Source organism: Aulonocara stuartgranti (genome assembly GCF_965226115.1).
Source record: "Aulonocara stuartgranti genome assembly, chromosome: 8".
Classification (NCBI taxonomy): domain Eukaryota; kingdom Metazoa; phylum Chordata; class Actinopteri; order Cichliformes; family Cichlidae; genus Aulonocara; species Aulonocara stuartgranti.
Window position 1 is genome coordinate 16,152,617 of NC_138959.1, and position 27,750 is coordinate 16,180,366.

The 27,750-nt window shown below is 41.3% G+C and overlaps 3 protein-coding genes across 3 annotated transcripts; all 3 read right to left on the reverse strand.

Moving 5' to 3' along the window:
* Positions 1-949: 949 nt before the first annotated feature.
* On the reverse strand, positions 950-7,258 carry cenpt (centromere protein T). The gene is made up of 13 exons (XM_082543327.1): positions 6,918-7,258; positions 6,634-6,754; positions 6,415-6,559; positions 6,244-6,337; positions 6,016-6,152; positions 5,833-5,890; positions 5,555-5,691; positions 3,458-4,537; positions 3,048-3,371; positions 2,863-2,968; positions 2,442-2,615; positions 2,232-2,336; positions 950-1,533 (listed from the first exon to the last, which is right to left on the reverse strand). Exons 1-13 carry the CDS (start codon positions 7,001-7,003, stop codon positions 1,404-1,406), a joined length of 2,697 nt encoding a protein of 898 aa, XP_082399453.1. The 5' UTR covers positions 7,004-7,258; the 3' UTR covers positions 950-1,403.
* Positions 7,259-10,501: 3,243 nt separating this feature from the next.
* Positions 10,502-13,089, reverse strand: LOC309712761 (cytochrome c oxidase subunit NDUFA4-like). The gene is made up of 4 exons (XM_082543826.1): positions 12,773-13,089; positions 11,103-11,191; positions 10,936-10,996; positions 10,502-10,780 (listed from the first exon to the last, which is right to left on the reverse strand). The coding sequence occupies exons 1-4, from the start codon at positions 12,821-12,823 to the stop codon at positions 10,724-10,726; spliced, it is 258 nt and encodes an 85-aa protein (XP_082399952.1). The 5' UTR covers positions 12,824-13,089; the 3' UTR covers positions 10,502-10,723.
* Positions 13,090-17,275: 4,186 nt separating this feature from the next.
* On the reverse strand, positions 17,276-27,715 carry LOC309713120 (protein FAM117A-like). Its single transcript, XM_082544493.1, has 8 exons — positions 26,972-27,715; positions 26,006-26,151; positions 24,066-24,161; positions 23,615-23,731; positions 22,778-22,906; positions 22,393-22,579; positions 20,349-20,508; positions 17,276-19,431 (listed from the first exon to the last, which is right to left on the reverse strand). Exons 1-8 carry the CDS (start codon positions 27,288-27,290, stop codon positions 19,143-19,145), a joined length of 1,443 nt encoding a protein of 480 aa, XP_082400619.1. The 5' UTR covers positions 27,291-27,715; the 3' UTR covers positions 17,276-19,142.
* Positions 27,716-27,750: the final 35 nt, after the last annotated feature.

A 27,750-nucleotide genomic window follows, 5' to 3' on the forward strand; every position in this document is an offset into this window, starting at 1 on the left:
GGCTAACACTAAGCTTCTAGAATGGCTGTCTCAAAACTCCAATGTCAACCCTATTGAGAATTCCATCAATTCCTCCAAAAAGAGTGATTAAATATCCAGCTAGAATTGTGACACAGGCATCTGTGACACAAGCAAGTTGTGTCTCAACCATAACCCTTTGGTTATGGTTGAGACACAACCTGCTAAGGGGCATTTAACCAAATATTAGTGGGAGAGTATATATATTTCCAATGGTCACCAACGTGTTGCAAGAAAGACCAATAACCATGGGAAATTTTGAATCACCAGTTAAAATAACTCCAGTAACTGCATGTCTTTGGACTGTGGGAGCAAGCGAGAACATGCAGACTCCACACAGAAAAACCCCCCCGACCAGATGATGGATTCAAACCCAGGACCTTCTTGCTGTGAAGCAACAGTGCTAAACCCCATACGACCATGCTGCCCACTTGTATCCACTTAGTCTTTAAACATGTATGCTGTACAATCATTCCACCCTGGAAAAACAAGTTTAAAAAAACCATTAAAAGCCCCAAATCACCATGACATTCACATGTACATAATGTATCCAAACTAATTGAGCCCATTTTAAAAAGAATAGTAAATAGCCCTGTAATCTCAAGCAGAGATAAATAGACATCAGCTGTTCAATGTAAAAATGAATTAAGAAGCATCACATGTTATTAGCGCCTGTTTGAGTGTGTATATATAACAAAAGCTTAAGCTTTTATGGAAAACATTATTAGCAGCAGAGGAAGTCTACCACACCAGCATGTTTCTTGCTTATTATGTCCTCCTTTTTAAACCAGTCATTTGTGATGAAATATATCGATTGCCTCATTTAGTGAGCAAGGCTGAATCACTCTGGACCAGGCGGTGCTGTCCTCACATTCTCTCCATTTTTCAAGTACTCTCATAAAAACACAATTTTTAGGCCATCTAGTCTTTCTGAGCCTTATAAAAGCAGTGTATATCTGCATAACTTTCTTAATAAGCAGCACAAAGCACAGCATGATGGGCTGAAATCCTAATTTATCAAGGAAAAACAAATAATTCAAATGCCCCTCACGATCCACAAACATAAGATATTTCTGTCTGAGTATTTCCTTAATAATACATGTGTGAAGCAGATATGTGAAACTTTATTTCAGCTTCCTTTATTATTATTATAAGTTTAGACACTGCTTTGTTTCATATTGTAGAGAATACAGTTGGCACGCATATTTGCACCCATGAAAACATACCTAACAGCAACAAAGTACAGTTGTCCAGAGACTCGCAGTAAAATAAAGATACATGCATATAATTTACACATTTACAGAAGCTTTTATGCTCCAATGAATAAAGGCATTGTTTGAACGCAGTGTACAGAAAAACAAGTAGCAGTCCAGGAGATGAAAGATTCACCTCCGCTTTGCAGGGATAACAACATTTCCACTGGTTGCGATGGGGATTAGAAGCCTTCGCTGGTCCATGCGAAGATATTTTTCAATAAGCACTTCCACTGGCACCTTGTCATTCACATAACCCTGCCTGCAAGTTACAAACACATACTGGTTAAGTTCCATGTTAGAAAATTTATGTGAAATGTCAGAAAATAGATCATGAATGAGGTGTGCTACCTATAGGCAGCATTTAAGATATTCTACAGGCTTATGCCCTTATTACAGTCAGATATAGCCTTCAAACTACAAAGAGCTCAACATTGCCATCTAGAGGTCAGAATAATCCAAGCGTTGCAGAGTGGGTTTTTTCCTCCCCCTTACTGTAGAGTCAGTGCCTTACCTGTACAGGCGGGCACTTCTGGCTTAAAATACATATTATTTTGGGGCCTTTTGCCTTTATTAGATAGTGGAGAGTGGACAGGAAAGACAGGCCTACACTCAGTATAGGTTTCTTGATTTGCTTTGTTTTTTGGTTCATTTTATTCATTTATTGATAACACACACCAGACAAACTAAACAGCTAGCTAGTTGACATGTACACTGAGATATGCAGAACAAGATATTTAAATAAATCTGTACATGTTTGCTCCATAAAGTTATATAGCAGTGTTGTACTGAGCCTCCTCAAACCCTCCTAGGAATACATAATGCAGTTTTGTGTATAATGTAGTTCGCTACATTTTTAAGTGGTATTTAAGTTTTGCTTTTTCCTCCTTAATTAAACAAAGGGGCTTTATGACATTAAAAACATCTGATTGCAAAAAGTCTTGAATTCTGCCCTCATACCTTTTCAGCAGAAGTTCAACGTCCTCGACCTCTATGGTTTTTCTCTTTGCATGGGCAGCATACGTCTCCAGGTCCTCAGCTAGCCGGTCAAAGAATTTATCCATTCTGTTAAAATTACAACAAATCTGTTATATTAAAGCAACACACAGTTCTAACAAAGACAAAGAGACACTGCATGTGATTAATGGTGAAACACAGTGTGTTACTTACATTTCATTTAGGACAGGGTGGACGTCTGCAGAGACTTTTGTTTTGGCAAATTGCTTAAAGACGCCCATAAGGTAGCTCTTAGGAAGGATAGTTTCCTTTTTAGAGATCCTCGTCTTCCTCACTCTCCTCTGCTTAGGTTTAGCTGCAGGTAAAGGTTCTCTTGTACCGCTGGTACTGGTGGAGATCAGAAGAGAGTGTCAGTGAATTGCCGAATAAAAACTTGATTCTGTACCTGTGCTACAATAGCAGTTTTTCTATTTAAAGTAGAGAAGCTTTTAGGGAGTTAAAAGAGCACTGTGTCAGCTGAAAGGTCCATATCCCCAGCTGAGTAGGTACTTCTTTCTCCCTAAAAACAGTCCTGACTGAAACCCACAGGACACACAAACACACACACTTAAGTGTAATAGGACATGCAGCTTACCTGGCCTGATTGTTCTTTAGAACAGAAGGTGATGCTAAAGGATCAGGACGATTAAAATTAATTTTCTGTCTGACAAACGCTGGAGTCTTGCAGGGGAAGTCTGAAGCTATCAGAAAACAGATTTCTTAGTCATTCTGAATGCTTAAATAGATATTTTACCAGTGCATGTTAAAAGAGAAAATAACCTTCATCCTCTTCATCATCATAATCTTCTTCTTCTTCTTCCATTTCTTCTTCTGGTTCAGCAGCATCCTCAGCTGGAGCTTCATCAGGCACAGTTTCACTCCTACCATCTTCAATGTCATACGTTCCCTCTGACAGAGGAAATGAGTTCTCTTTGTCAGCCTCAGGCTCATTCGTTGTCCCAGTGGCCTCTGCCTGTCCTTGGGTTGAGGATTCGGCCACATCAGGGTCTCCGGTGTGAGTCTGACCACTCTCATGGCTTCCCATCTTTCCCATGGTGCGCAAATCCAGAGTGCCATGTCCTTTGAATTTGGCATCAGGCCATCCTACAAACAAAACCACAAACAATATTTAATCTCAATCATACAGATTTTTAAATGCTAAATGATTGATTAATTGATTTTTTTTTAACCTGCAAACGTAGCATTAGGGAAATCCTCTGCTGCCTCTGTAACCGGCACAATGAGACCGCCCTCAGAGCGATAAGCCCTCCAGCTGATGTGTTCTGAGTCATGTTTCAGCTGAGCTGATGCCTCCTCTTCATTTTCACCGCTGAAGATCTCAAAGTCATTTTCGTTCTCAGACTTGGTCACGTGGTCATTTCTCTCAGATTGACCACTAACATCCTCTTCAGGCAGGGCTGCTACAACTTCATCAGTGTGATATTCAGTGCCACCATCCTCTTCATCCTTTTCGGTTTGAGAGTCTAGTACAACGTCCTCTTCCTCAGACTGAGTAGATGCTTCAGCTCCCTCTTCGGACTGGGAACCAGTTTGAGATTCTTCTACGCCTCTCTTGTCTTCTTCCTCTTCTTCAGTCTGATCCTCAGCCACATTCTCGTCTTCAGACTGAGAACCTGCGTCATCACCCTTTTCGATCTGCGAGTCGGCTGTACCTCCATCAGTGTTAGAGTCAACTACATCTTCCTCATCTTCCTCCACCTCCTCCTCTTCAGTTTTAGAATCTGCTTCAGCTTCCTCTTCAGCCTGTGACCCTGCTTCAACACCCTGTTCAAGCTCGGAATTGAGAGCAACTTCTGCTCTTTCCTCAACGTCTTCAAACTGAGCTGCATCCTCGCTTACACCGGTCCGAGATTGAACTACATCTTCATCTCCGTCAGATTTTGCCAAGACATCTTCAGGTTTACTGTAAACTGTTCTCCTTGCTTCCTTCTTTTCAGATTCATCTTCAGTTGGAAACACACACAGTTGGTCAGTTTCCAGCTTGCTCTGCTCCACTTCCATTTGCTCCTCTGGCTCCATCTCCCTCATGTCCTTCTGCAGCTGAGACGCCACGACTGTAGGTTTGTCCTGAGTAGCAATGATAGAAAAGTTGGAGGTCATGGCATCAGCCTGGGCGTAGAGAGCCGTGTTACAGTTCACGATATCGGCTGTGATATCTGGTTCGCTGAGTTTGCTTAGACCTAAGGTGAAGCCCTCAGAGTGAGTAGATTCACCAAGCCCCTGCTCCACAGGTCCAAAGCTGCTCATACCTGGATGACAGGAAGGAGGAAAATGTAAGGTGGAGGTAAAGAGCAGGTGCAAATAACCTACAATTCTTTTCATGCTGTACTTCTGTTCTCACATCACTGGGCTGAAGTGTTAAATTTATACTCAGTCGTAGGTTTGCACTGAACCTCTGCAGAATTTAACTAAAACTTTCACCAGCAGGGGGCAGCACCTTACTTGTAGGTAGGTTGAATAGTTGTTGTATGTGTGCCGGCAACTTAACCAAAGGTTACATGGCCTTGTTACACAATCTTGTGATAAAAACTGGCATTAAACAAAATTACAATCCAATCTAGTTCCACTTTTTTTTTTTTAAACCTCCCTTCAGCAAGATTCTTTTTGAGACATGGTCCCAAGCAGCTGTTTCTTTGCAGTCTGGTAACAGCTTTACTTACTGAAACATTTTCACATGCACTCATCTACAAAATGTATGAGAGGTGAAGAAGACGGTGGAGATACGCGTCAGGGGTGGTTTGTGGCAGAAGACCAAAATGTCTGAATAAAGGACCAGAGGCCAAGCTGGGGCCGAAGATGTTAAGAAGTCTGAAGGACAAGATTAGAAATGAGTATAACTCAGGTTTAGTCAAAGTCTGGACTCAAAGTTACAGAGGCAAAGCTGAGGGGGTTTGGACATGTGCAGAGGAGGGATAAAGGGATTGAGGATAAAGATGGATGCAAATCACTGACAAATTCACTGTGGTGACCCGTAAAGTGAGCAACCGAAAGAAGGTGATATTTAAAGTGACTCAATAGCAGGTCAAAATACAGTGACAGTTCTCAAGGTGAAAAATCCTGATAGTGAGATTATTTAGCAATGAATGAATCAATTATCAAATTAACCAGTTGGTAACAACAGTGTGTGAGATTATATTACATTTCTGGTTAAGTTTCTGTGTTTTACACCATATGGTTGTATGGCTGCTGTGCCTCAGAAAGAAATCTTTGAAAAACCTGTGTCCCATTAGAAGAATGTAATAAAGTATTTTGAGCGCAGTGTTCACCTCCCATCCGTCGTTTATCTACAGCAGCACCAAATTCTTCCTCTGAGATTTTCCGACGATTTGAAACTTTTCTCTGCAGACCTCTTTTCTCAGTCTTAGCGTCAACAAACGGAGTTTTTAAATTCAAGGAAGCAGAGCTGAAAAACAGATTGGACATAAACTAAAAAACATAAAAAACAAACATGGTGTGCATTCACACGCTGATCATTAATTCTAAACCTAGTCATGGGTTTGATCCCTGATTAGAATTAATATTTTGCATTCTTTGTACACTTTACCTCAACACAGACAGTGATGAATTGTCATCTATTGATAGTTCAGTTTCCTCTTCAGCTTCTGGAAGCACAAACATCCAGCATACACAGTAAGTGTTCACATTGCTGCAGAAGCACAAAAAAAAAACAAACCCCACAACCTCATTTTTAATCTGTGTACCTCCTCAATGCTCGTTTCAATCTTACCATCTCCATCTTTAAGTCGTTTTTCAAAAGCCGTTGTGTTAAAACTCCTGCGCGGTCTCTTTCGGCTCAGTCCCTTTGCAGTGCTGGCTGCTGGGCCAACTGTTACATCAGGCAGGTCCAGCCCTGACAGCTCCATACTGAAAGTCAATTCAGCTCAAAAGTTTATTTTCCATCACAACCAGGACTAATTCAGTAATACCATCAATCACCCTGTAACCCACAGCTCACCTGTGATGCGTTTTGGAGATGGTCGAATTGGCTGAAGGTGGCTCCGGCTCTTCAGATGTTTCTGTCTCATGAACCACGGGGGATTTCACCGGCTCTGAAAACCAAAACATATAAGCAAAAGCAAAAGCAACCGAAACCAACCAGGAATTAAAAGAAGGCTAGTTCACGCACCTGTCCGCAGGATGTTTATGAGTATGTGTCTGGGAGTGTCTCCGTCATTAATCAGTACTGAAGATGTGGCAGGCATGTTTGCCTTTTTTAACACAACTGAGGCAGTCCTCCTTTTAGTGGCGGGGAGGGATTTTCTGGTTATGCTCTAGAAAAAAGGGACAAAGTTAATAAGTTTAACATGCCCACGAATAACAACTACGCTGCTCACCTCTATTTTACCTCATGGAGCTTATGTCTCATGCTCCGCCTAAGGATCTCCTGCGGGGTTTGGGGACCAGCATCTTTCTTGCTGAGCCTGCTACTCCGCCGGGTCCCGCTGCTACTCGGCTCCTGTGAATTACTGGAGACAAGTCATCTTACGATTAATAATACTGAATACAAAGCCGCTGAGACTAACGTGCGACAACCACAAGTTTGTCGTTAGCGATAGCTTAGCTAGCATTAATGCTGAAAACGCCAGTGAATAAGACTTTCGTGGTTCTCTCCCAGAAAATGAACCGTACCTGCGTGTGACAGGGGTCCTGGGTGGCTCGGTGGTGAGAATATGTTTCAGCAGGACCCGAGCGGACAAATCCTCTGTGGGATCCATTTAGCCACCGAGGAGCAAAGTCAGCTGGTTAGCTGAACTCAGCTAGCAGACAATTGCGGGCAGTTAAACGTCAAAAATGTCAAACAAATGACTTTTTCCACAACGACGCTGTCCAAACAAGCGGTACTGAGCTGAAATTAGTGTCGTTTATCTCAGCTTTCACCCGAACGTCATTTGTGCTCTGATCCTTGCCTTGTGTTTTCTGTTTCAACGGACTCAATTCTCATACGGTCCCGCGTTATTTTTAAGTGAAATCTCGCGAGAAGAGAGATTTGGCTTTGAACCTCGAGATCGCAATGAAATAAATAAATAAAATTAAAAATGAAATTTTAATATTGTTTTCAGAAAAAGCAATAATATAAATGAATAATTTACAAAATCAGAGCTATGGAATTTTTTTCAATACTGAAATTTTATTTTATTGTATTTTAGTTTAGTTTAGTTGTCATCCATACTTCAAAATTGTGGGTGATTATCCATCATTATTAGGGCCCGAGCACCGAGAGTGCGAAGGCCCTATTGTATCTGCTCCGTTTCTTATTATTATTATTATTATTATTATTATTATTATTATTATTATTATTATTATTATTATTATTATTCACCCCAAACAAGGGCCTTTTTGAGGGCCTAAACATGCTCAAAAACTCATGAAATTTTGCACACATGCCAGGTCTGGTGAAAAATTTTGTATTTTAATGGTTTTACATATGAGCACTGGGAAATGGCTCTACAGCGCCACCTATGCCTTGTTAAATGCAGCCCTACGACCACATCGTTTGAGCTACATGTATGAAATTTGGCACACATGTGTATCATGCCAAGACGAACAAAAAAGTCTGTGGGCCCATTGACGCAAACCCAACAGGAAGTCCGCCATTTGGAAGAGAAGGTGACATTTTGGCTCTAATTTTGCCATTTCCATGCCTCGAACTTTTGCGAACTCCTCCTTGGGGTTTCATTTCATAACCTTCAAATTTGGACAGTGTCAACTACACCCTTGTGCCATGTTAAATTGCGGAGCTTTTGAGTTTTCACAATACTATGAGGCCGTGGCGCCATGGCGAATTTCGATGACTCGCCATGAAAATCTTATTGCCTCTCATTTTGTCATACATTTTCTGACCTTGACCAAAGTGAACACATATGATAAGGCTCCACCCCTGAACATATTTCAACTGCCATATTTGACACCAGGGACAGCGCCACCTAGTGGGAACAGGAAATGTCATGTTTTACACTTTGGGGTACAGTATAGTGATGGGTGACACCTGCAGCCTCAAATTTCTCCAGGAAAGCCTTAAGGAGTTGGTCTTGGGTTACAGTGAAAACTGTGACTTTTCGCAAAAGGGTGTGACCCCAGCAGCATGGCGAACTTTGATGTCACGCCATGAAGAAACAAATTAGTATAACTCAATGAAATCCAGTCTGATCAGTACCAGACTTTACAGGCATGATGTCAGACCCGCCCTGAACAGATTGACGTGCCCATTGTCGGAAATACGGACAGCGCCACCTAGTGGCCACAGGAAATGTCATGGCTTTAATTTTGTTGTACTGATTTTCCCAGGTTCATCGTGGCCACCTCAAAAGCGGTGAATATCACCATCAGTCCCTCGTGATGCTTCAGTGCAAAAATTGTGACTTTACACTGAACGGCGCACCCTGGTGGCAACGCGGTTCAACATGAAAGATGAAGTGGCTTTTGAGGGGCTTGGAAAGTTTATAGAGGCTTTAAATTTGGCACACACCCCCAAATGGATGAAGGCTTTGTTGTCATGTGATCATTTTCATTGAATAGCGCGAAATTGCTCCACAGCGCCCCCTACAAAGTTTCAAAATATCAGCCCCTGCTCTGTGTTTTATCTATGAGTCTGAAACTTGGTAAGCTCATGGAAGATATTAAGATGTACAAAAAAGTCTCTTGGAGCAATATCCCAAATCCAACAGGAAGTCAGCCATTTTAAAATTAATGTGTAATTTTGGCGACATTTTCCCCTCTTTTCAGGCTTCATACTTTGACGAACTCCTCCAAGGGATTTCATCAGATTGGACCGATCTGAAGTTTGTGGAATCTAAAGACCTTTGTGATGTTAAATTGCGAAGCTTTTTACGTTCAGGGAAACGGGGTGGTCATGGCGGCACTTAGAGTTTCAATCACTCGCCAAAAAGCAGTAATCTGCTGTCACTCAAAAACACAATATCCAATCTCTCCCAAACGTCGCAGGTGTGATGAGACTCGAGCTCGGAAATGTTTGTTATGCCATTTGTCAGTAATAGTTAGAGCGCCACCTAGTGGGACGACTATAATCATGGTTCAATGAGATGAAATGTTAGCTGGTGGTTAAATGCATGATTTCCATCAATGTGACATCACATTGGACGTGCTGGTTTTAGGTGTTGGGCGTGGCTCGACACGCCAGGGTGCGAGGGCCCTCATAACGCTGCTTGCAGCTTTAATTATTATTATTATTATTATTATCATCATCTTAATGCAAACTTTTGTGAAAATATCTCAAAACAAAACATAGAAAATAACTTGAAATTTCTGAAAATGAAGTCGAAAATTTGAGCTAATGACTCGACATTTTGAGATAATAATCTAAGGCAAGTGAGGTGTTTTGAATTTCTGTCAGGTGTGCACTAAATTTTGACCAGTGGAGTGCAGTGCGATAAACTGGAAAATAAACGTGAGAGCAACACAGTTCTCAAGAGAATTTATAATATCATAATTCCCTGCAAAACAACATGTTAGTTACCACAAGGGGTGAAAATTATAAAAATGTTTCATTTTGAGAAACTTATCCTACCCTTTATCATAAGATTGGACACCACTACCACCACCAATTTCAAATTTGGATTCATTTGGCATACCTCAGGCTTTTCTCCCCATTTCCATTCCTGAAGAACATCCTACCTGCACACCATGCCAAGATTTCAACTAATAGCTCTTTGGGAATCACTATGTTGGTGCAAAAATACAATTTTATGTCTCTCAGACTCTGTTATCCTTGGCATTTTTCATAGATTTAGTTAAGGAAATTGGGGCAAAAGCTTTGAGCTTTTCAAGAATTGCTCTAGAACACATTAAAAATTACAAGGAAGTCTGACTAGTTGGAAGCAAAATATAAAAAAAGCAACAAACAAAACAAAAACAACACACACAAACAAGGGATGGCTCAACACTGGATTTTAAAAATTCAAACTTACTTTAGACATTAAAATGTAAAATCTGTGTCAATAGAATAAGAATTTCTTCTTTTAGGTTCAAATCTAAGACCAGGTGCAGATGATGGTTAAACCATTTAGAATTTGAGATATATGCATTAAATATAAGGCTATTTAAATAATATAAACAAACATCAGGTGGCACTTGTTCTCATTGTCTCAAATTCTAATATAGTTTCTTTGTAAACCACTAAAAGAGCACATTCTTGTTTCTCACATTTTCTGATGTGTTGTAATCTTTCCCCTCAGCTCTTGCCTGTAATAAGCATGCAAGGGAGGCGTTAAAGATTTAAATAGTCTTTAATAATTTATGGCAGCAAACTGATAATTATATTCAACAATCAGTAAAACAGGTGGTTGTCTGTTTTATTCATAGTCATTTATAGGTGAATGATCCCTTTGCCCAGCACACTGGAAATAAACTTTCATTTGCTGTCATAGGTTGTTTGATTTTTTTTTAAAAATAGTGCAAAGGCTCCTCGTACGGATGGCTTAGAAGTCTGGCCTGTCCTCCTTCAGTTTGGAGTAATCCATGTTTACTGCAAGAAGCTGGACACACACACACATAAAAACAAATATGCATTATCATATGACTGCTGAGATATGGACTTTGACGCAAGATAACAGAAAATTATGGCCTGTCCTTTGTAGAAACATGCCTGCTCTATAACTTGACGTAAAGGATTAAGAAAAACGGCTCGTACTTTGTACTGCTGATTGGGCTTCATTTGGTTCCAGGGTTCAGGGTTGTTCTTGTGATCCCATCTGAAGACAAGAGGAAAAGCCGTGATCGAAACAACACATCCCCGAGTAACCGAGGAAAGTGAAAACGCCCGCTTTTCTATAAGTTTAAATCGTCTCAGATACTTACGACACGTCTGGGTTTTTCAGAGCCGCCCTGGTCAGGGCCAACACACTCATGGTTGCCCCTCCACTTATGAAGATGAACAGGGGGACCAGCTTTGGAGAAAGGGCATCAATTAGTCAATAAAGCTATTGCTTTATCAATGCCAGTGGAGCAAAACCAGAAGAGAACAATATACAGAGTTTTAAAAATGTTGGGCACATTTTCCTTCTTGAGTTTAGGATGGAGGAGGAGAAGTTGCTATAAATCTGTGTAAATCTGTTGCTCTCTGACTGGAAGTGGTAGTCCTAGATTAGGTTACCAGATGTCAGAAACTAAAACTGCAGACATAAAAGATGGGAACAGACAAGACGGACTCTGCTTTCCTCTGCAGCTGCAGATCTTGCAGGATTTCCAGTGTGGAGCCTTAAAGAGTATGTTTCTATGTTTGATCTATAAAACGTTGATAGATCTTTGTTATCTGCGTCCTTTTGGATCTTATTCAGCATTTCATCTGTTACAAACCATGTGTAGGAGTCCAGTTTTTCCTACTGTGCATTGCCAAGACATAATGTGTCTTATTAAGTTTTAAGATAAGGGCAAATAGTTGTTGTCCCTGCTTATATCACCACACTTTGACCCCGTGGCCAGTTGCATGTGTCTAACAGCTATTAATACAACCAGGGCCACTTTCTCACCTTGCTGCTGTGGGTAAAAATGTGCAGTTGTCCTCAAAAAGCCTTGCTAAGGCAGTGCTACTTTTATAGTAACAGTCTATGATGTATAAAATGCACAGAATTTCCATGTTGGTATTGTTATCTCATGACATAAGAGGATTGTTTAAACAACGAAGAGTTTTCACCAGCAGGGAGCAACAGGCTGCTCAGTCACAGAGCAGGAGGGGGACAAAGCATTTCCATCCAGAGGTCTATTAATATGGAGGCTGCCACAAACCAAACCCTTTCACACCGTCGTCCTTGGAGAAATAAACCCTCACATGCATTTATCTGGCCTTCACTCAAGCTAATATGGAAACTACTCCACCGCTATACGTGCTGCCACCACAAACCCTTTCGCATGGCTACAGACGCACGGTGGCGTGAAACAAGCGACCCCCCCCCGCGCGCGCACACACACACAGATTTGAACCTTTAGATTATCATCATTATAACATTTCAGTAACAACAGTATCAGTGTATCACGCTCAGTAGGAGCAGGTGATGCGGTTGTCTGATTCTGCGGATGCCAGAGCGCAAAAACGAACTCTGTCAGGAGGTTGCGGGTGAAAAACCCAAGAAAAGCTTTCACGGGATTACACGAATACAGTGATTAAAACAATAAGAATGTAGTGACGTGAAAATGTTCTACCAATGTTTCTAACCGAAACCTGTGAGTCTGTCGAGGAATTTGAGATTTCCGCACTCAGAGCTGTATATGAAATTATTTTTGCTTTTATAAATAGTAAAATACTCTACGAATGCGTACTTTAGGGTGTCAGTGTGTGGATAAGTCACAAAAACTGTTTTCCTGAGCCTTTACAGCTGATCCCACATCAGGTAATTAAGGAGAGATCTTGAGGGGGAAACGGGAGCGCGCGCAGCTTCAAGCTTCTGATAGGCACGTTTCAGTGTCACCGTCTCCTTGGTCACAGGCTGGTAATAACGACCGTAAAAATAAAACGAGTGGCTGAGACTTACAGCTGGGTGGCTCTTAATCTGCTTGGCGACGACCCCAAAGAATGAAGACATGGTGGACAGTCCTCCCGCTGACCGGCTCCGTTAACGTGAATATCTGCGGGCTGAAGGCGCGCCTCTCCGGAGGATCTCCTGCAGTTTCCTGCAGGCCTGAACGTACAATTGAACTGCACACCACCTCCACGCGCTACTGTCAGCCAATCCCACAATGCAACGACAGCAGCTGTGCGAACCCCCTACCTGGGCTCATATCTCTGAGCGCTACGGGGGGTTTGCTCAAGTGGATTTTAAACCCTCCACTTCCATTTTTATTTATTTTGAGCAGCTAAAGTTGGACCGTTCAGACAAATCTATAGGCTCAAACCAGCACGCGCGAATATATATATATATATATATATACACATACTACAATAGCCCGACGGGCAGGGAAGAGATAGATTTTGGTAGCCCGACTGAAAAAATCGCTAGCTCCAGGACGTCGGGCTAGCGATATTGCAAGCCCTGTATCTGATTGAGGAATCACTCATCTTTGGAAAAGAGAGTTTATTACAGAGAAATGTCTCTTTCCAAAATAAAAGCTATACTATCCGCTTCTTCTGGGCTATATTCTCAGCAGCATAAGGAGAATCATGTGCTAACAGCTGTCTAAATGACTCGGCTAAAGTTAGTAGCATGCTTGTTGTTTTTGTCTTTGCACTAGGATGATGTCGGCGTAAATGTGCAGTCATATTCGTTGTGTTCCCACTAGTGCTTTCAGGTTAATCTCGTTGAAATAACCTTAACGCCACAACACGGCAAATCTCCGTTAACGAGCTACCGCCGATCGCCCCGTGCATGGGGCTAGACGGCCAACACGTTAACGAGCTAACTGCGCTAACACACTAGTTCCCACTAGTAATTGAGCATTGCATGGCACATCCAACATACTGTTTTACTTTAGTCCATGACTCGCTTACCTTCAGGGTCATACGTCACATGAAAACCAAAATAATTCCAAACGCCAGATCTGAATGAGAGTGGGGGAGGTCCATGTTGCAAGGAGAGCTTAACTTCTGTCTTGCTAGCTTGCCCTGCGCTCTTCCTTCTGACTATGCTGTCTGTGTTGAGCGCTCAGTGGATCTGCGCTCGACAGTGCAGCCTAGGCGGAGTAGTCGAACGCAGATTCACTGAGCGCTCCACACAGACAGCATCGTCAGAAGGAAAGTTGATAAAATAAATTACAAATGTTGTATTGTTCATACATATGCGTACCGAACCGAAAGCACTGTATCGAGCGGTTCAATATCTATACGAATATCGTTGCACCCCTTATTTATTTATATTTTATATATATATATATATATATATATATATATATATATAGAGAGAGAGAGAGAGAGAGAGAGAGAGCGGAAATGACTAACTAAGAGAAGTATCTGTCATGGTTGGCTGTGTGGCAGGCAAGCAGAAGTGGTGGACCCAAAATAGCAGGACTCTTGGAGATGGGAATAAACTGAAAACGCAGCTTTATTGCTGGAGGAATGATTCACGAAATAAAACTTACAAAGACAAAACTCTAAACCGAGGTGCTGGAGGACAGGACATTACAAACACACAGCAAGTTGAGGGTATGACGCGACACTGACACAGAGAAACACAGGGCTTAAATACACAGATGGCAGTAATCAAGGGATGAGAGACAGGAGGGGAACACACCTGGGAGAAATCACAGCTGACGAGACAGGGGAAACGTAAACTGAGCACACTCACATACGACACAGACCTTCACAATAAAACAGGAAACTCAGACACATGGAACCAGACAAGACATTGAACTAAACAGACAGATTCACAAACAGACGGGGTGACACCATAGATAGACAGATACAGACGCAGACTCAGAGGCAGACCGAATATAACACGTAGAACTCAAACAACAATAATAATAATCATGATAATAAATTGGAAAATGATAATAATAAACTTAAAGCGCTGGGTCACCGACCCAGGACCATGACAGTATCAGCACGTGATGCTGTTTTATCTAGCTGCGATGGGATTTGGAAGTGTTTACAGTTTGTCTGAGGTTATCTGGTTCAGGTTAGATTTACAGTTACATTAAACATCCTTAAAAAGTTTAAATAAAAAGGTCACAAACTGCTCAGAATGGTTTCACTTTCAGTTCTGTGACAGATGCCGAGCAAAGCTCATGAAAAGATCGGTTTACAAAGTGTATATTATCAGTGACTTCTTCAGGCACACCTGTTCAATTGTTTACTAACCAAATATGTAATGAGGAAATTACATGACAGCAACTCGGTGCATGTAGACATTCAGATACAGTGCTCAGCATAAATGAGTACACTCCCTTCAAAAAGCACAAATTAAATCAGTAGCTCAATGAACAAAAGAACAATTTCCAAAATTTTCACACGACTGAGTTTTATTGAACACTTGTTTAACTCCATAACATGAAATTAAGGTTAATAATATAACTTAGATCACAAAATCTTCAGTTTTACTAAAATTGGATGAAACAAAAATGAATACACCCCGCAACACAAACTACTACATCTAGTATTTTGTATGACCACCGTGATTTTCAAGGACAGCATCAAGTCACAGAATGAACAAGTTGCGACATATTGCAACATTATCTTTTTCCATTCTTCAAGAATAACCTCTTTTAGAGCCTGGATGCTGGATGGAGAGTGATGCTCAATTTGCCGCTTCAGAATTCCCCACAGGTGTTCAATTGGGTTCAGATCAGGAGAAATACTTGGCCATTCAATCATCTTCACCCTGTCCTTCCTCAGAAATGCAGCAGTAGCTTTAGATGTGTGTTTTGGATCATTGTCGTGTTGGAAAAGTGGATGACGACCAAGTGCACGGAGTGATGGCAGCATCTTCTTCTTCAGAATAGAGCAGTACATTGTTGAGTTCATGATACCATCAATGAAATGCTGCTCCCCAACACCAGCAGCACTCATGCAGGCCCACATAAGGACACTGCCACCACCATGTTTCACTGTAGGCACCATGCATTTGTCTTTGAAATCCTCACGTTTATGACACCATACAGTTTTGAAACCATTAGTTCCAAAAACAGTGATCTTTGTCTCATCACTCCAGAGTATAGAGTCCCAGTAGTCTTCATCTTTTTCAGCATGGGCCCTAGCAAATTCTAGGCGTGCTTTTTTGTGCATGGGCTTTAGGAGAGACTTCCTTCATGGACGATACCTATGCATGCCATTCCTCTGCAGTGTATGCCGTATGGTGTCACGGGAAACGGTCACTCCAGTTTGGCTTTCTACTGCTTTAGCGAACTGCAGTGAACTTGCATGGTGATTTCTTCAACCCTTCCTTCTCATCAGGAGACGCTCCCATTGAGATGTTAACTTTTGTGGACGGCCTGGATGTCTAAGATGGTTGCGCTTCAATCTTTGTTACATTTTGTGATCACTTTTGCTACAGTATTTTGACTGATATGTAAACCTTTGCTGATCTTGTAGCCCTCACCTTTTTTGTGTAAAGAAATTATTTCCTTTCTCAGATTTTGTGACATTTCTCTTCCATGTGGAGCCATTGCTGGCAGTATGAAATGGGAAGGGCTTTTCCTTGTTAAGTAATGCCCTTTTATGGTCACCTGTCTGCTGGACACCTCGTAAATGAATCATTAGACTCACCTTTGGTTGAATGCCTGGTAATTCGAATTTTGTAGTCTTAAGTGTGGCTTTTCTCCTTAGACTATAATTGGGGTGTACTCATTTTTGCAACATGGGCTTGAATGAGTCTGCGCACGCACACACACACACACACACACACACACACACACACACACACACAAAAAAAAAAAAAAAATTTCCTAACAAATTAACAAATCTTGTTTGCAATCAATGGCCCACATTTGTGGGAGTATTTTTGTATTATAGTAGCTCATAGAAAATGTTGATTCTGAAAGGAAACTAAAGGTTTTCTGACAAATGTAAAGGGGTGCACTCATTTATGCTGAGCACTGTATCTTGAGACAATGAACCAAACTGCTGAAACTTTAATGTTTGTGCCACCAATAATCAGCTTTCTGGGAAAAAAAACAAAAAACAAAACAAAACAAAACTGAGAAGCATTGTGGTGAGTCAAAGGTAAGGACTGAAGAAATCAATGTGACTCAAGACAAGAGGAAATTACACGTCTTAGTCAGGCAGTTGTCAATTCCCCTGCCCCAGAAAATAGTGAAGATTACAGTATATGGTGACATAATGACACACGGTACCATTATAAGATTTTCTAGTGTTTTCTTTTACCCAATTTAGAAACAAATATTCCAGTATGACTAGATGAATGCACAAGGTTTGAAAGTAGCTTCTTAATTGTAGGAGAAATGAAAACTTGGCAGTATACGCACGGGACTTCACACCAATAGGTCTGCTCTTTAACACCATGGCTGCATAGATTGTGTGGTGAATTCAAAACAAAGCACTAAGAGCTAAAATGCTAAAATGAATGTAATAAACACAGAAGACATGCTAGCATCATGTATTTATGTAGAAAAACACAGAACCTGAGATAACATTCCCAGTATCCACAACCGGGGAAAGAAAAAAAATCTTTGATTATTTGGAATAAGAATATTTCAGTCCATCAGCATTTCATCAAGATGCTAAAACTAGGAGATGTTAGTCAAAAGATCAAAATAGTCAACTTTCAGTTCACATGCAAACAGAACTATCAGAGGCTAAATTATGGAGGAAACCTCTCCTCTGTAACACCCTCTGCTGGAAGTGCATAAAAATCCACCCGATACATGTGACATTTGCCTGACAGAACAAAACTAAAAATGACAAGGGTCTTTTTTTTTTTTTTCCTTTTTAGCTTATGTAGCAGGTATTTGGGGGAAAAGGGTAAAAAACAGACATCACTACACATACATATACAACCAAGTACAAAAGTGAGTATAAAAATAAGAATTGCGACTCAAAAGTAGTAGTTCAACTTGTGCAAACATGTCTGCGAGAAAATAAAACTATATGATCGTTAACTTGTCAGCTTGGCAGAACAAAATGATCAGGGAAACTGAGGACGACAAGTCTATACCACTAAAACTGGTTAGGTAGTCAGCTAGGCAGTGAAACCTCAAAACTAAAACGTACCATCAGGCACAGATCTAGAACGTCAATAAACAACATGCAACCCTTTTTTGCAAGTAAACAAGACATTTTAAAAAAGTACTACTCGTAAAGCAAGAATGCATGTGATGAAGCCATTAGGTGCTGACGCTACCTGAACTTCTACATCTACAAAATTCCCTTTACAACAACCAAAATGTCATTTCATGTTGTCCTTTAAATCAGGTAAAAACAAAGTACCCACTGATTTGTCACGCTTCGTACACTAGTGACTGGTGCAAGGAAATAAGTGAACAGCAGATAAATATCTTTGATAAGATGAAAAAAATAATTAAACAGATGCAGTTTAAAAATAAGGAACAGTATCAACAAAGTTACTGTTGTGGCGTCTTTGAGGAAATAACTGTGCAGGAAGTGAGCAGTCAGTCAAACAAATCAAGTGAAAGTTTACAGAAAAATAAGTGAGCAGTGCTGCTGTAAGACAGCACAGTGTCTCAATTATTTTTGGCTAAGACAAATGTAAATATCTTTGGGTAATAACAGAACTAAATTTGTTTAGTTTAGAAGTGTTGCAATTAAGGAAACTCAGAGCACTCTCCTTTGCATTGTGACTCATTTTCTCAATAACCTTCAACATCAAGCCCTTTTCAGACATCCAGTGGTTTCCTTTAATCTCGCTGCATCTGAAAGTCTCAGATTTGCTAACATTTATCCATCACTTTCAACATGACGAGTGAATACCTGATTACAATGGCTCGCATGCATTTATTTATTTTTTGCTGATCAGCTCACTACAGAGCATCCTAGATAACAACAAGCAGCACATAAACAGCACTTTATCCGTTACTAGTTTGTATAAACACTCAATTATTCCTCCCATAAGCATTTTTTGCTATGCCTAATTCAAAAGCAGCTCTCTGCAGCAGTGTTGTGTTGTAGGGGAAGCTCCAGCAGCACAAACAGATGGCCCATTTGTGGTTGTGCAAGATTTAAGCCTTTAAAACTATGATTGCTCTCAACTAGAGTTGATGCTGGAAATATAAATTCAAGTCTTTTGCAGGGGTGCACAAGTCTCAATGAAGCTCTAATGAACATTAGTGATGCCATCGCATGGCTGAAAAGGGCAACAATGTTATTTGTTTGTACCTGTGTGGCAAAAGAATGAGCTACGATTTAAAAAAGAAAAGAAATAAAGAAAAGAAAAAGAAATCTAGACATCTGTCCCAGACCACTCTGTTCATTTCCAAATAAACGACCTGGAGCCGTTTTTATAAAGCTAGCCCCTCTCCAGAACTTTCTCCCATCACAGTGGTGGCTGCAGGAGGATCTGGACGAACAGCCCAGGTGTTAGAGGAGACCATCTGACAGGAGCTTGTTCCCTGGTTCAAGCAGTTGCTTGCTGGAGAGCCAAAGCTTCTGAAAAACATGTCCATGGAGGGGAGCAGGGGCTTAGGGAGGCTGACTGGGCAAAAGGCTGAACCCCCATAGGGGGTGAAGTTTACCTTGTTGGGGTCGGGGCAGGAGGAGATGAGGGCCATCGTGGGTTTCTGTGGAGAGCTAAAGAAGAAAAGGAGAAGAAAAACTTATGTCCATAAAAGTGATGCAAAAAGTTTGGTTACATTCAGTGCACACAGTCAGATTTCTTACATTTAGTTCAACAGCATTTCTTTATCATGTGGAAAAATTGAGACATAATGTTGACTCTGCACTTCTTTTTTTTAAATGTTAAGATATCTCTGGGATTAAATGTGGTTAAACTTCTTTTCACTGACAGAAAGGGAAGTTTCACTGGTCCAGCAAACTTAAGATCAGAGTGACTTGTATGCAGCTCACAATGTAAAATGAGTTTGACATCCCTGATCTTTGTAGTCGCTGCTTGTGCTTACATGTCAACATGCACGAGGCTTTACTCAAGCCAAAATTTTCCCCTAGAAGTCACGGACCCACTAGAAAAGAAAAACTAAAATACCAGGCAACAGAGTTTTGTAATTGTTGATTCCTTTTAATGAGTAATGACTAGTAATTTCACACTGTAAGATTCAGACCAAGTTAAAAACAAGGAGGACTTCGAATGCTTTAGTGCTGACAACATGAAGTGTTGCAACATCATCAACTTGTCTGTTTGGCAGAACAAAACTCCCAAGCTGAACAAACAAACTGCTTTGAGGGGGGACTGTTCTTACATCTACAGTTAATGCCACTAACTCACTCTAACAGAGTACAAGGTAAACTCTGACTCAACTAAAAACTATGACGTCATGCAGGAAATCACATTCAACTTTGGGTAAAGACACTGAATTAGTTTGTTTTTCTAGTGTTTATTTTTTAAATGTGACCACCAGGGGGCATCTACATGCTGACCGTGTTAAATGACAGGGAGTATACAGTATTTGTCTAATTATATTTCATTATCCAGAGGTGATTCATCTGTCTCCCTCTAGCATGCAAACAAAGCAAAATGAATAAAAACCTACCTGATCTCCTCCCACACTCTCACCCTTTCACAGCCCTCTGGAGGTTTTCTCTGGAAGCAGCAGCTTTTGTTGGGCCCGGGAGATGAGGCGTTCAGGAGAGGAGAAAGGTCAGCCTCATTCTGGGAGGGGAATGGAGACAGAAGCCCACTGTCTGTTGAGCCTGAAAATAGGAGAGAAAACATTTGTGAGAATGATATACCTATATATATCTATATCTCTATCTCTATATCTCTATATCTATATCTATATATATATGATTTGAATGTTCTGAGGGGCAGAAACAGTTTACTCACTTCTTATCAACCTCACCCCCTTAACAATGTCTTGTCATTTTCTCTCAAACTGTCTTCAGCTTGGTTTCTGGCTATGACTGATCAACATTATGAAGTTTTCAGCTAGAGCCCATCCTTTCCAAGCCTAGATACACTGTGTTATGTCTGAAGTCCTTTCTGGACTCAAAGGCTCGTGCAGACAATGTGGTGCTGATCATCAAGTAATAATTTTCTGGCACGCAGTACATTACAAACACAGGATTTTGGGGGGGATGGGACAGACTCCCTAACAATCACTTAGGCATTTATTGATAAGGTTTCACTTCACCCATGTTCCCCAAATTGAGATTCAATTTGAAGAATAAACAAAGGACTGAAAAGAAATTAAAACCTTAATAGCAGTTTGCATTCTTTTGACATTTAGAAATCTATTTATAAATTTCCTGATGCACAACTAAAGGAAGTCAAATTTCAAGGTCTCAGCTAGAGATGCCACCTAATTCATATGTTCCTTGCCAAGTCCATGATCAATGTCAGAAAGAACCTATAAAGAAATTATAAGTGAGAGGGAAACTTACTATAAACTAAGACAACTACAACTCTTTAGTCCATCAAGCAAACACCAAAAAAACCAATAACTTCCATGGTGAATATAAAGAACACATGTCATGCCATATTTGCATTTTGCAGACATATTTTTGGCAGAGCTGAATTGCGTTACTGAAACCGCCACAAAGTTATACATCAGTGCTGCAATTTTATGTCTACATGCGTCTGCTAGAAATACACTTACCAGACACTTTTTAAAAACACACAGTTTAACTGCTCATCAATGCAGTTATCTAATCAGCAAATCTCAAGGCAGCAGCTCAGTGCATTTAGGCAAGATGACCTGCTGACGTTCAAACAGCAGAATGAGAAACAAAGTTGAGTTTAAGTGACTTTAATGTGGCAGGGTTGTTCTAGCTGGATGGGTTGGTCTGAGTAATTTGAAAACTGTTGATTTATTGAAATTTCCTACAGAACCATCTGTAGAGTTTACAAAGAATGGTCTGAAAATGAGAAAACAACCAGTGATTAGAGCTTCTCTGGGGTAAAACACCTCAATATCAGGAGAATGGTCAAGACTGGTTTGAGGACATAGCAAGGCAAAAGTAACTCAAGCAACCAAAGTATGCAGAAGAACATTTCTGAATGCACAACATGTTAGAGTGGAGCTACAACAGCAGAAGGCCACACCGGGTGCCACTCCTGGCAGCTAAGAACAGTAAAACTGAGGCTACACCTCACACAGCCTCACCAGAAATGGACAATAAATGGTTTTTTGTTTTTTTTTTTTTAAAACCCAACAAAACCTTGCCAGGTCTGAAGAGTCTCGATTCAGATGGCAGGGTGTGGATCCATTGCATGTATGATGTAACAACATGCCGGTTGGTGTAGGGGGAATATTTCTGTGCCACACTTTGGACCCCTTGGTATCAACTGAGCATTGTTTAAATACAACAGACTACCCAAGTACTGCTCATGACCATTTTCAGCTCTTAAATACCAGTGTACCATCCCCTGATGTGTTTAACACGTCACGTCAATGTGGACCGAAATGTGAGGAATGTTTCCAGCACCTCACTGAATTTATGCCATGAACAATTAAGGTAATTAATACCTAATACCTACCTAATACCTAATAAAGTGGTCAGCAAATCAATACTTTCACGTTTGTTCTCACCATTATAAAAATTTAAATTCTTATCTAAAATGTCTGACAAACTAACCTTGGTGCAGGTCTGGAGGAGCATCTGAGTTGGGCTGAGAGGTGCAGATGTCGTTGGGAGAGGAGGAGGGTGAGGAGGAGGTGGAGGATGACGATGGCGGGGGCGTGGTGGGGGGGTCGCTCTGAGATCCACTGCTGCAGCTCTGCAGAGGCACCGGAGCCCGATGACCATCTGGAACCTCGAGCAGCTGTCGAGACAGGAAACTGCACGTTTTAGAACGTTTAATTAAACGAAAATCGGCCAACACAGAAGTTTTACTTCAGCAGAAAACTACATGTGCCACCTCTGAAACCCGCCTTTCTTTGCAAATAAAACAATGCCTAAACATCTTCACATGTCCATGTTGTGTAAACAAGCATGTGTGGGCTCTGTAGGTGATAATTACCCTCTGTAATGGATGTAGTGACTGGCTGATGAACATGCCTTCCAGCTCCTGGTTGAGGCCCTCCACGCTGCAGCGCAGGGGAGGGACCAGTGTAGACAGGGGAGCAGGGGGGATGGGAATAGGCTGAGTCTGAGCACATAAACAAGTGAACACAATTTTATTGCACTACTCCTAAGAGCCAAACACCAGGACGTTGTTTTTTTTTTTGTTTTTTGTTTTTTTTAAGAGTTCCCTTCAGCTTCTTTTATTTCCATATTTTCCAAAAACATCAGGCTAAATGTACTTTTTTTTTTTTTTTTAAATTGTTACCATTAAAAATACAACAACAAAAAAGCAACAAAGAAAACGGAAACTTTCTTATTTTTTGAGAGCACACAGGCATTCAAAAAGTCATTTGCTTCAGACATCTCAAAAATCCAGCAAGCTCAATGCTGATAATCAAACTAACAAGTGTTTTCATAAACTGCATGGGGCTGTCTCATCACCACTTTGGTTTATTTGGGAAAAAAAAAAAAAAAAAAAAAATCACCACAGCCCAGTGGAGTGTGGGACCACACACCAGCTGTGCTGAAAAAGCAGAACCGTGCATTACAATCTGAAAAGCAGAAGCTAGCATGATGTAGTGATCTTCCTGTTTCCTCAGTGTTTTATTTCATTCACTTCCTGCAGAGACCTGCATAGCTTAGTAATGCGCTCTTGTGAATGTAAATCAGTGACAGGTGTCCATATACGGTACAGAAGAAAAAACAAATACACCTAAATTTACTTCTAGAGACATCTGCACTAAAACCTCAAGTAACTCATTCAGTGTGCTTGTGTCTGCTGATGCTAAGGTACCTGAGCAGCTCCAAGGCTACGGCCCCCCTGAGGATAGCCCCGCTGACGGTCTTTGTCATGTGCCCCCGAGACTGCAGGTTTGCTGCACTGCTGCAGTTGTTGTTTTAGTTTAGTGATCTGAAACAAACACATGTTAATCAACCTCTACGTGCAAACACACAAAGGAAGTCCTTTAATCCCACATGTCGAACGCTTAGTATCAACAAACAAGGATTTTATTATGTTTTTTATGTTGGCTCAATGTTCAGTGAGATCATGAGAAGTGAGGCTTCGTTAAAAAGTATAAAAAGGGGAACGTTGCAGATGACCTCAGTCTCCTGTTGCTCAACAATGTCAATAAAAGTCAAGACTTTTTCAAGAACTTGCCCTTTTTAATTAAAAAAAAAAAGGGTCAAGTTTAGCAAATCCAGGCATTACAAATGCATGTTGCGCAATCAAAAGTTGAACTGACCTCTCGCAGATGCTCAGCACTGCCCCATGATGCTGATCGCTTGTGGCTGCTGCTTCCTCGCCGGCTGTGGGATCTATCGGACCATGAGTCTGGGGTCTGCGGTGGGAAGAAAGCAGCCATGAGAACTGATGTTCTTCATATGCAATCACATGTCTTTAATATGCATTTTATTAAGTATTTTTAGGGTTTGGTCTAAAGCTGTCATATGATCATATATGCAAAATGAAGGGAAAGCTATAGAGCCTTGTGTACAGTTTCTTTATGTACTTAAAGCAATAATGACTCAATCATTAATTACAGATTGAGGCCATTTTCAAAATTTGCATTTCTTATAATACTTCGTGGTTTCTTTGCCTTCAGTGCAAGCCAGACACAATTAGAGACCATTACATATGCCATTTGTTTCCAGATGCACGTCACAAGTGTGATAAAACATCTCATGAGAAAATATTTCACACAGTATTCACAGCACAAGATAATAAATTCCAGCAACCCAGAACTGTAAAAGCAGGCAGCGCAGACATCACACAGCTTCTGCTTCTTCAGTGGTAATTCGCTGTTATTTTTCCATCATTGCACAAATCATTAGCTGCATTTAAATGGCATAGTGCAAGAGGGCGGACCAACTACGATCTGTGATACTGTGTACTTAGCTGGATGATAAGTTGCACCTCAAGCTGCAGACCTGCTTTCATGTTTTAACTGTGTACTGACACCAGGGGGCAATGTCAGAATTATACGGAATAACTTGTTTGGGGGGGGCTACTCTTCTGGGTTCTGCTGTTACTTAGCTTAGCCCCTGCCGCGGAGTAGATCGAACTCGTAACACAGGAAGAAATGTTTTGTATTGAAGTGAAAACTGTCCACTGCAGCCACAGTTGGCTTTTTTGGTCACTGGTTAGTTGTTGTTGTTTTTTTTTTTACTCCTTCCCATCTGATAAACTTCACCGTCTGTCCCTTTCTGTCTAAGCTCACTTCTTAGGCAATTTACAGCACCTTTCCTGACAGTCTACAGGAGATTGCTTTTTTGTAGGACTGCAAGAGCGCATCTGCATCAAGTGCATACCCATAATCCTTCTCTCTGTGTAGCAAATGACCTAAAACGCAGCAGATTCTGCTTTAAGCAGCAGCCATGGTTGCACAATGGAGGTGCGCAGCTTTGCCATCCCAAGTCCACATATGGTCTGCTGTCACCTGAAGGCACCATCAAAAACATGTGGCTAGCAACGTGGAGCTCTCTTTCATGATTTTACTTCTCACATCTCCTCAGTAGAGCCAAAGCACCACACAAGCCAACAGCAATTGCATAAATCATGCTGTAATATTTCACGTTAAACAGGTCACGTTTAACATGAAATATTACAGCAACACTTCACATATTTTAATCATTGGTTTCACACTTAGTACAGATCAACGTCTCATGCTTAAAAGGCCAACATGCAGCCACATCGCACCATCCACACCCACAGACTTGTCAAACTTGCAGACGAGCTAAAGAGCAGGAGAAACTGAAAAACAAAGACGGAGGGAGGGAGGGAGGGAGGATGTGGGCAACCAAAGTGCAGTGGCGAGTGCCTGCACGGAGCAGAGAGGATGGGTGCAGCCAAAAAGGCCTCGTCAGCTGACTTCGGGGACTGTTGTCGCGGCTGTAGTTCTCACTCTGTAATCGCTGTGCAAGCACCGGACACCCCCCTACCCCCACCCTCCCTCAACCTCAGAGCAACTTATTTCGCTGCAAAAAGTGCAAGCTAATCTTGTGATGTGACCTAACCTCTATCCCCCCACCCCCCCCCAAAAAACAAAAAAAACAAAACTGAGAAACATAAAAAAGAAAAAAAAAAAAGCTCTAAATTGAGGAAGCATCATTGATAAATGCCATTCCATTCATTTTTCTGACACTCATAATTCCCACACTTGAAAGCATTCCCTGTGGCGCTGACCTGGGTGGATTTGTCCTGGCGGGGTACACAGCTCGGGCCTTCTGGTTCTTTGGGCCAGTGTCCTTGCAGGTACGGCCCGATGATGGCGTCCAGAGACATCGTCCGCCTCATGCCTGGGCTCAGCTGGTGGGATCTGGCCTTTCTAGCTGTCAGTTTCGCAGAGATATTTTCTTATTATTTATAAAAAGCTTAAAAATAATCCACACTAATCGGTTTTTCCTCAGGAAACTTGCAGCATTGTAGTGGCAGACACTTATTTTAAACGCATTGCATCATTTTCACCTTCACATCAGAAAGCCACACATGTAATGCTACTTTTCACACACACTGGCCTTTAAATCTATTTTAAAGGTTTTAACGTACTGACAGTAAGCATCAAGAGACTTCATGTCACAGCCATCTACACATGATACAAAAAAGACAGTAGGGTCTCTTAAAAATGGACAAAAATGCTCTTTAAGACGCTAAAAATACTTAAATAGTTTTATATTTGGGGCTACCAATATCTGGATATTACCCTATAAACACCAAATAGTCAGTTTGATTGACAAGAAGAAATTATAAAATATATTTTATCATTTTTTAAATTTCGAAAATATAACTACAGATTTTGAATACTTTAATATAGAAGTAGCAAAGTTTCCCTTAAAAAACACACACACACACACACACACACACACACACACACTAAAAACATATTTTATAGCTCGTGTTACTAATTAAGACAGTTTATATTATGCTTGGATCCGGCTACCAACTTGCCCTCTTTTACTGAGAATTTGCTATCACAAGTTTGAACATCTTATCTAAAGTCTGCAAATGCCCTACTGGGCAACTAGCAGATAAAGCTGCTCTGCAACTGCGCAGGACTGCAGAAACTCGCACCCAGCTTTCTACACCTATCGTGACACTACGTGAGGTCTTAAACTTGAAAGGATAAGGTGGAAAAAGGTGTTGAGCTCATACCTGGCTTCCCATCTATCCTGTTGGGTCTCGGTTTGCTGGCCAGCTGATATGGGACAGTTGCCTTCAGCGGCTGTGGACCCAAAGCAGCACCCCTCGTGTGTCCAGCTCCACTTCGACCGGACATCTTTACAGTGTCAAATCTGGGTCCACTTAACTCTAAATGACTGTTATTAGCTGTGGCTGTCCTGCCTGGTAGAGATGTGGGGGCGCTCTGGTGATGGTGGTGGCTGGCTAAAGTTAACCAGCAGCGGCTCTTTCTCCTCTGGTGCTGGTGATGACTACTCGAAGAAAAACCGTTAGAAAACTCAAGGCGAGTCATTCAGAGGCCATGTCCGAGCACATACCACTATAACTCGACCAGTAAAACGTCAATACGAGCTTGTGTTCTCGTCTTCGCCGCTGAGCATACTTTTTTTGGTCTCCTTGCTGCTGGCTGTGTGGCGAGTTAGCAGCCTAGCAAGCAAAGTTTCTTTGTGAGGATGTTGAGATATTTCACCCCGTTGTCGAAGGAGGAAGCAGCTCCAGTTTCAAAAAGTCACTTTTACGTCAACTCCCACGGCTTCCGAGCAAACTTTAAAGTGTGTTTCATTACAACTTGTCGGGCTGGAGCGTGTTTGTTTTCTCTCTCCTTTTTAAAGGTGGCCGTGAAGGATGCGAGGCTGAGCACAGCTCCCTAGCCCTCTGCGTTCTTGTTTCAACGCAAACTCCAAACAGTTCCAGCACCACGCTGGTGTGGATTTAATTACGTGTGTGGGCGGACCCTGCTCCCAGATCTCACT

Bases quoted from the DNA above. Each gene is read 5' to 3' on its own strand.
- cenpt (XM_082543327.1), bottom strand. From the start codon at position 7,003: ATGGATCCCACAGAGGATTTGTCCGCTCGGGTCCTGCTGAAACATATT. The intron at 5,891-6,015 runs GTAAGATTGAAA...TTGTGCTTCCAG, and splicing joins ACGACTTAAAGATGGAGATG to AAGCTGAAGAGGAAACTGAA. The intron at 2,969-3,047 runs GTTATTTTCTCT...GTTTTCTGATAG, and splicing joins TGATGATGAAGAGGATGAAG to CTTCAGACTTCCCCTGCAAG.
- LOC309712761 (XM_082543826.1), bottom strand. From the start codon at position 12,823: ATGTCTTCATTCTTTGGGGTCGTCGCCAAGCAGATTAAGAGCCACCCA. The intron at 11,192-12,772 runs GTAAGTCTCAGC...CTTTCTCCAAAG, and splicing joins AGATTAAGAGCCACCCAGCT to CTGGTCCCCCTGTTCATCTT. The intron at 10,997-11,102 runs GTAAGTATCTGA...TCTTGTCTTCAG, and splicing joins CTGAAAAACCCAGACGTGTC to ATGGGATCACAAGAACAACC.
- LOC309713120 (XM_082544493.1), bottom strand. From the start codon at position 27,290: ATGACTCGCCTTGAGTTTTCTAACGGTTTTTCTTCGAGTAGTCATCAC. The intron at 23,732-24,065 runs GTCAGTTCAACT...TGTTTGTTTCAG, and splicing joins GTGCTGAGCATCTGCGAGAG to ATCACTAAACTAAAACAACA. The intron at 20,509-22,392 runs GTTAGTTTGTCA...TCCTATTTTCAG, and splicing joins TCCTCCAGACCTGCACCAAG to GCTCAACAGACAGTGGGCTT.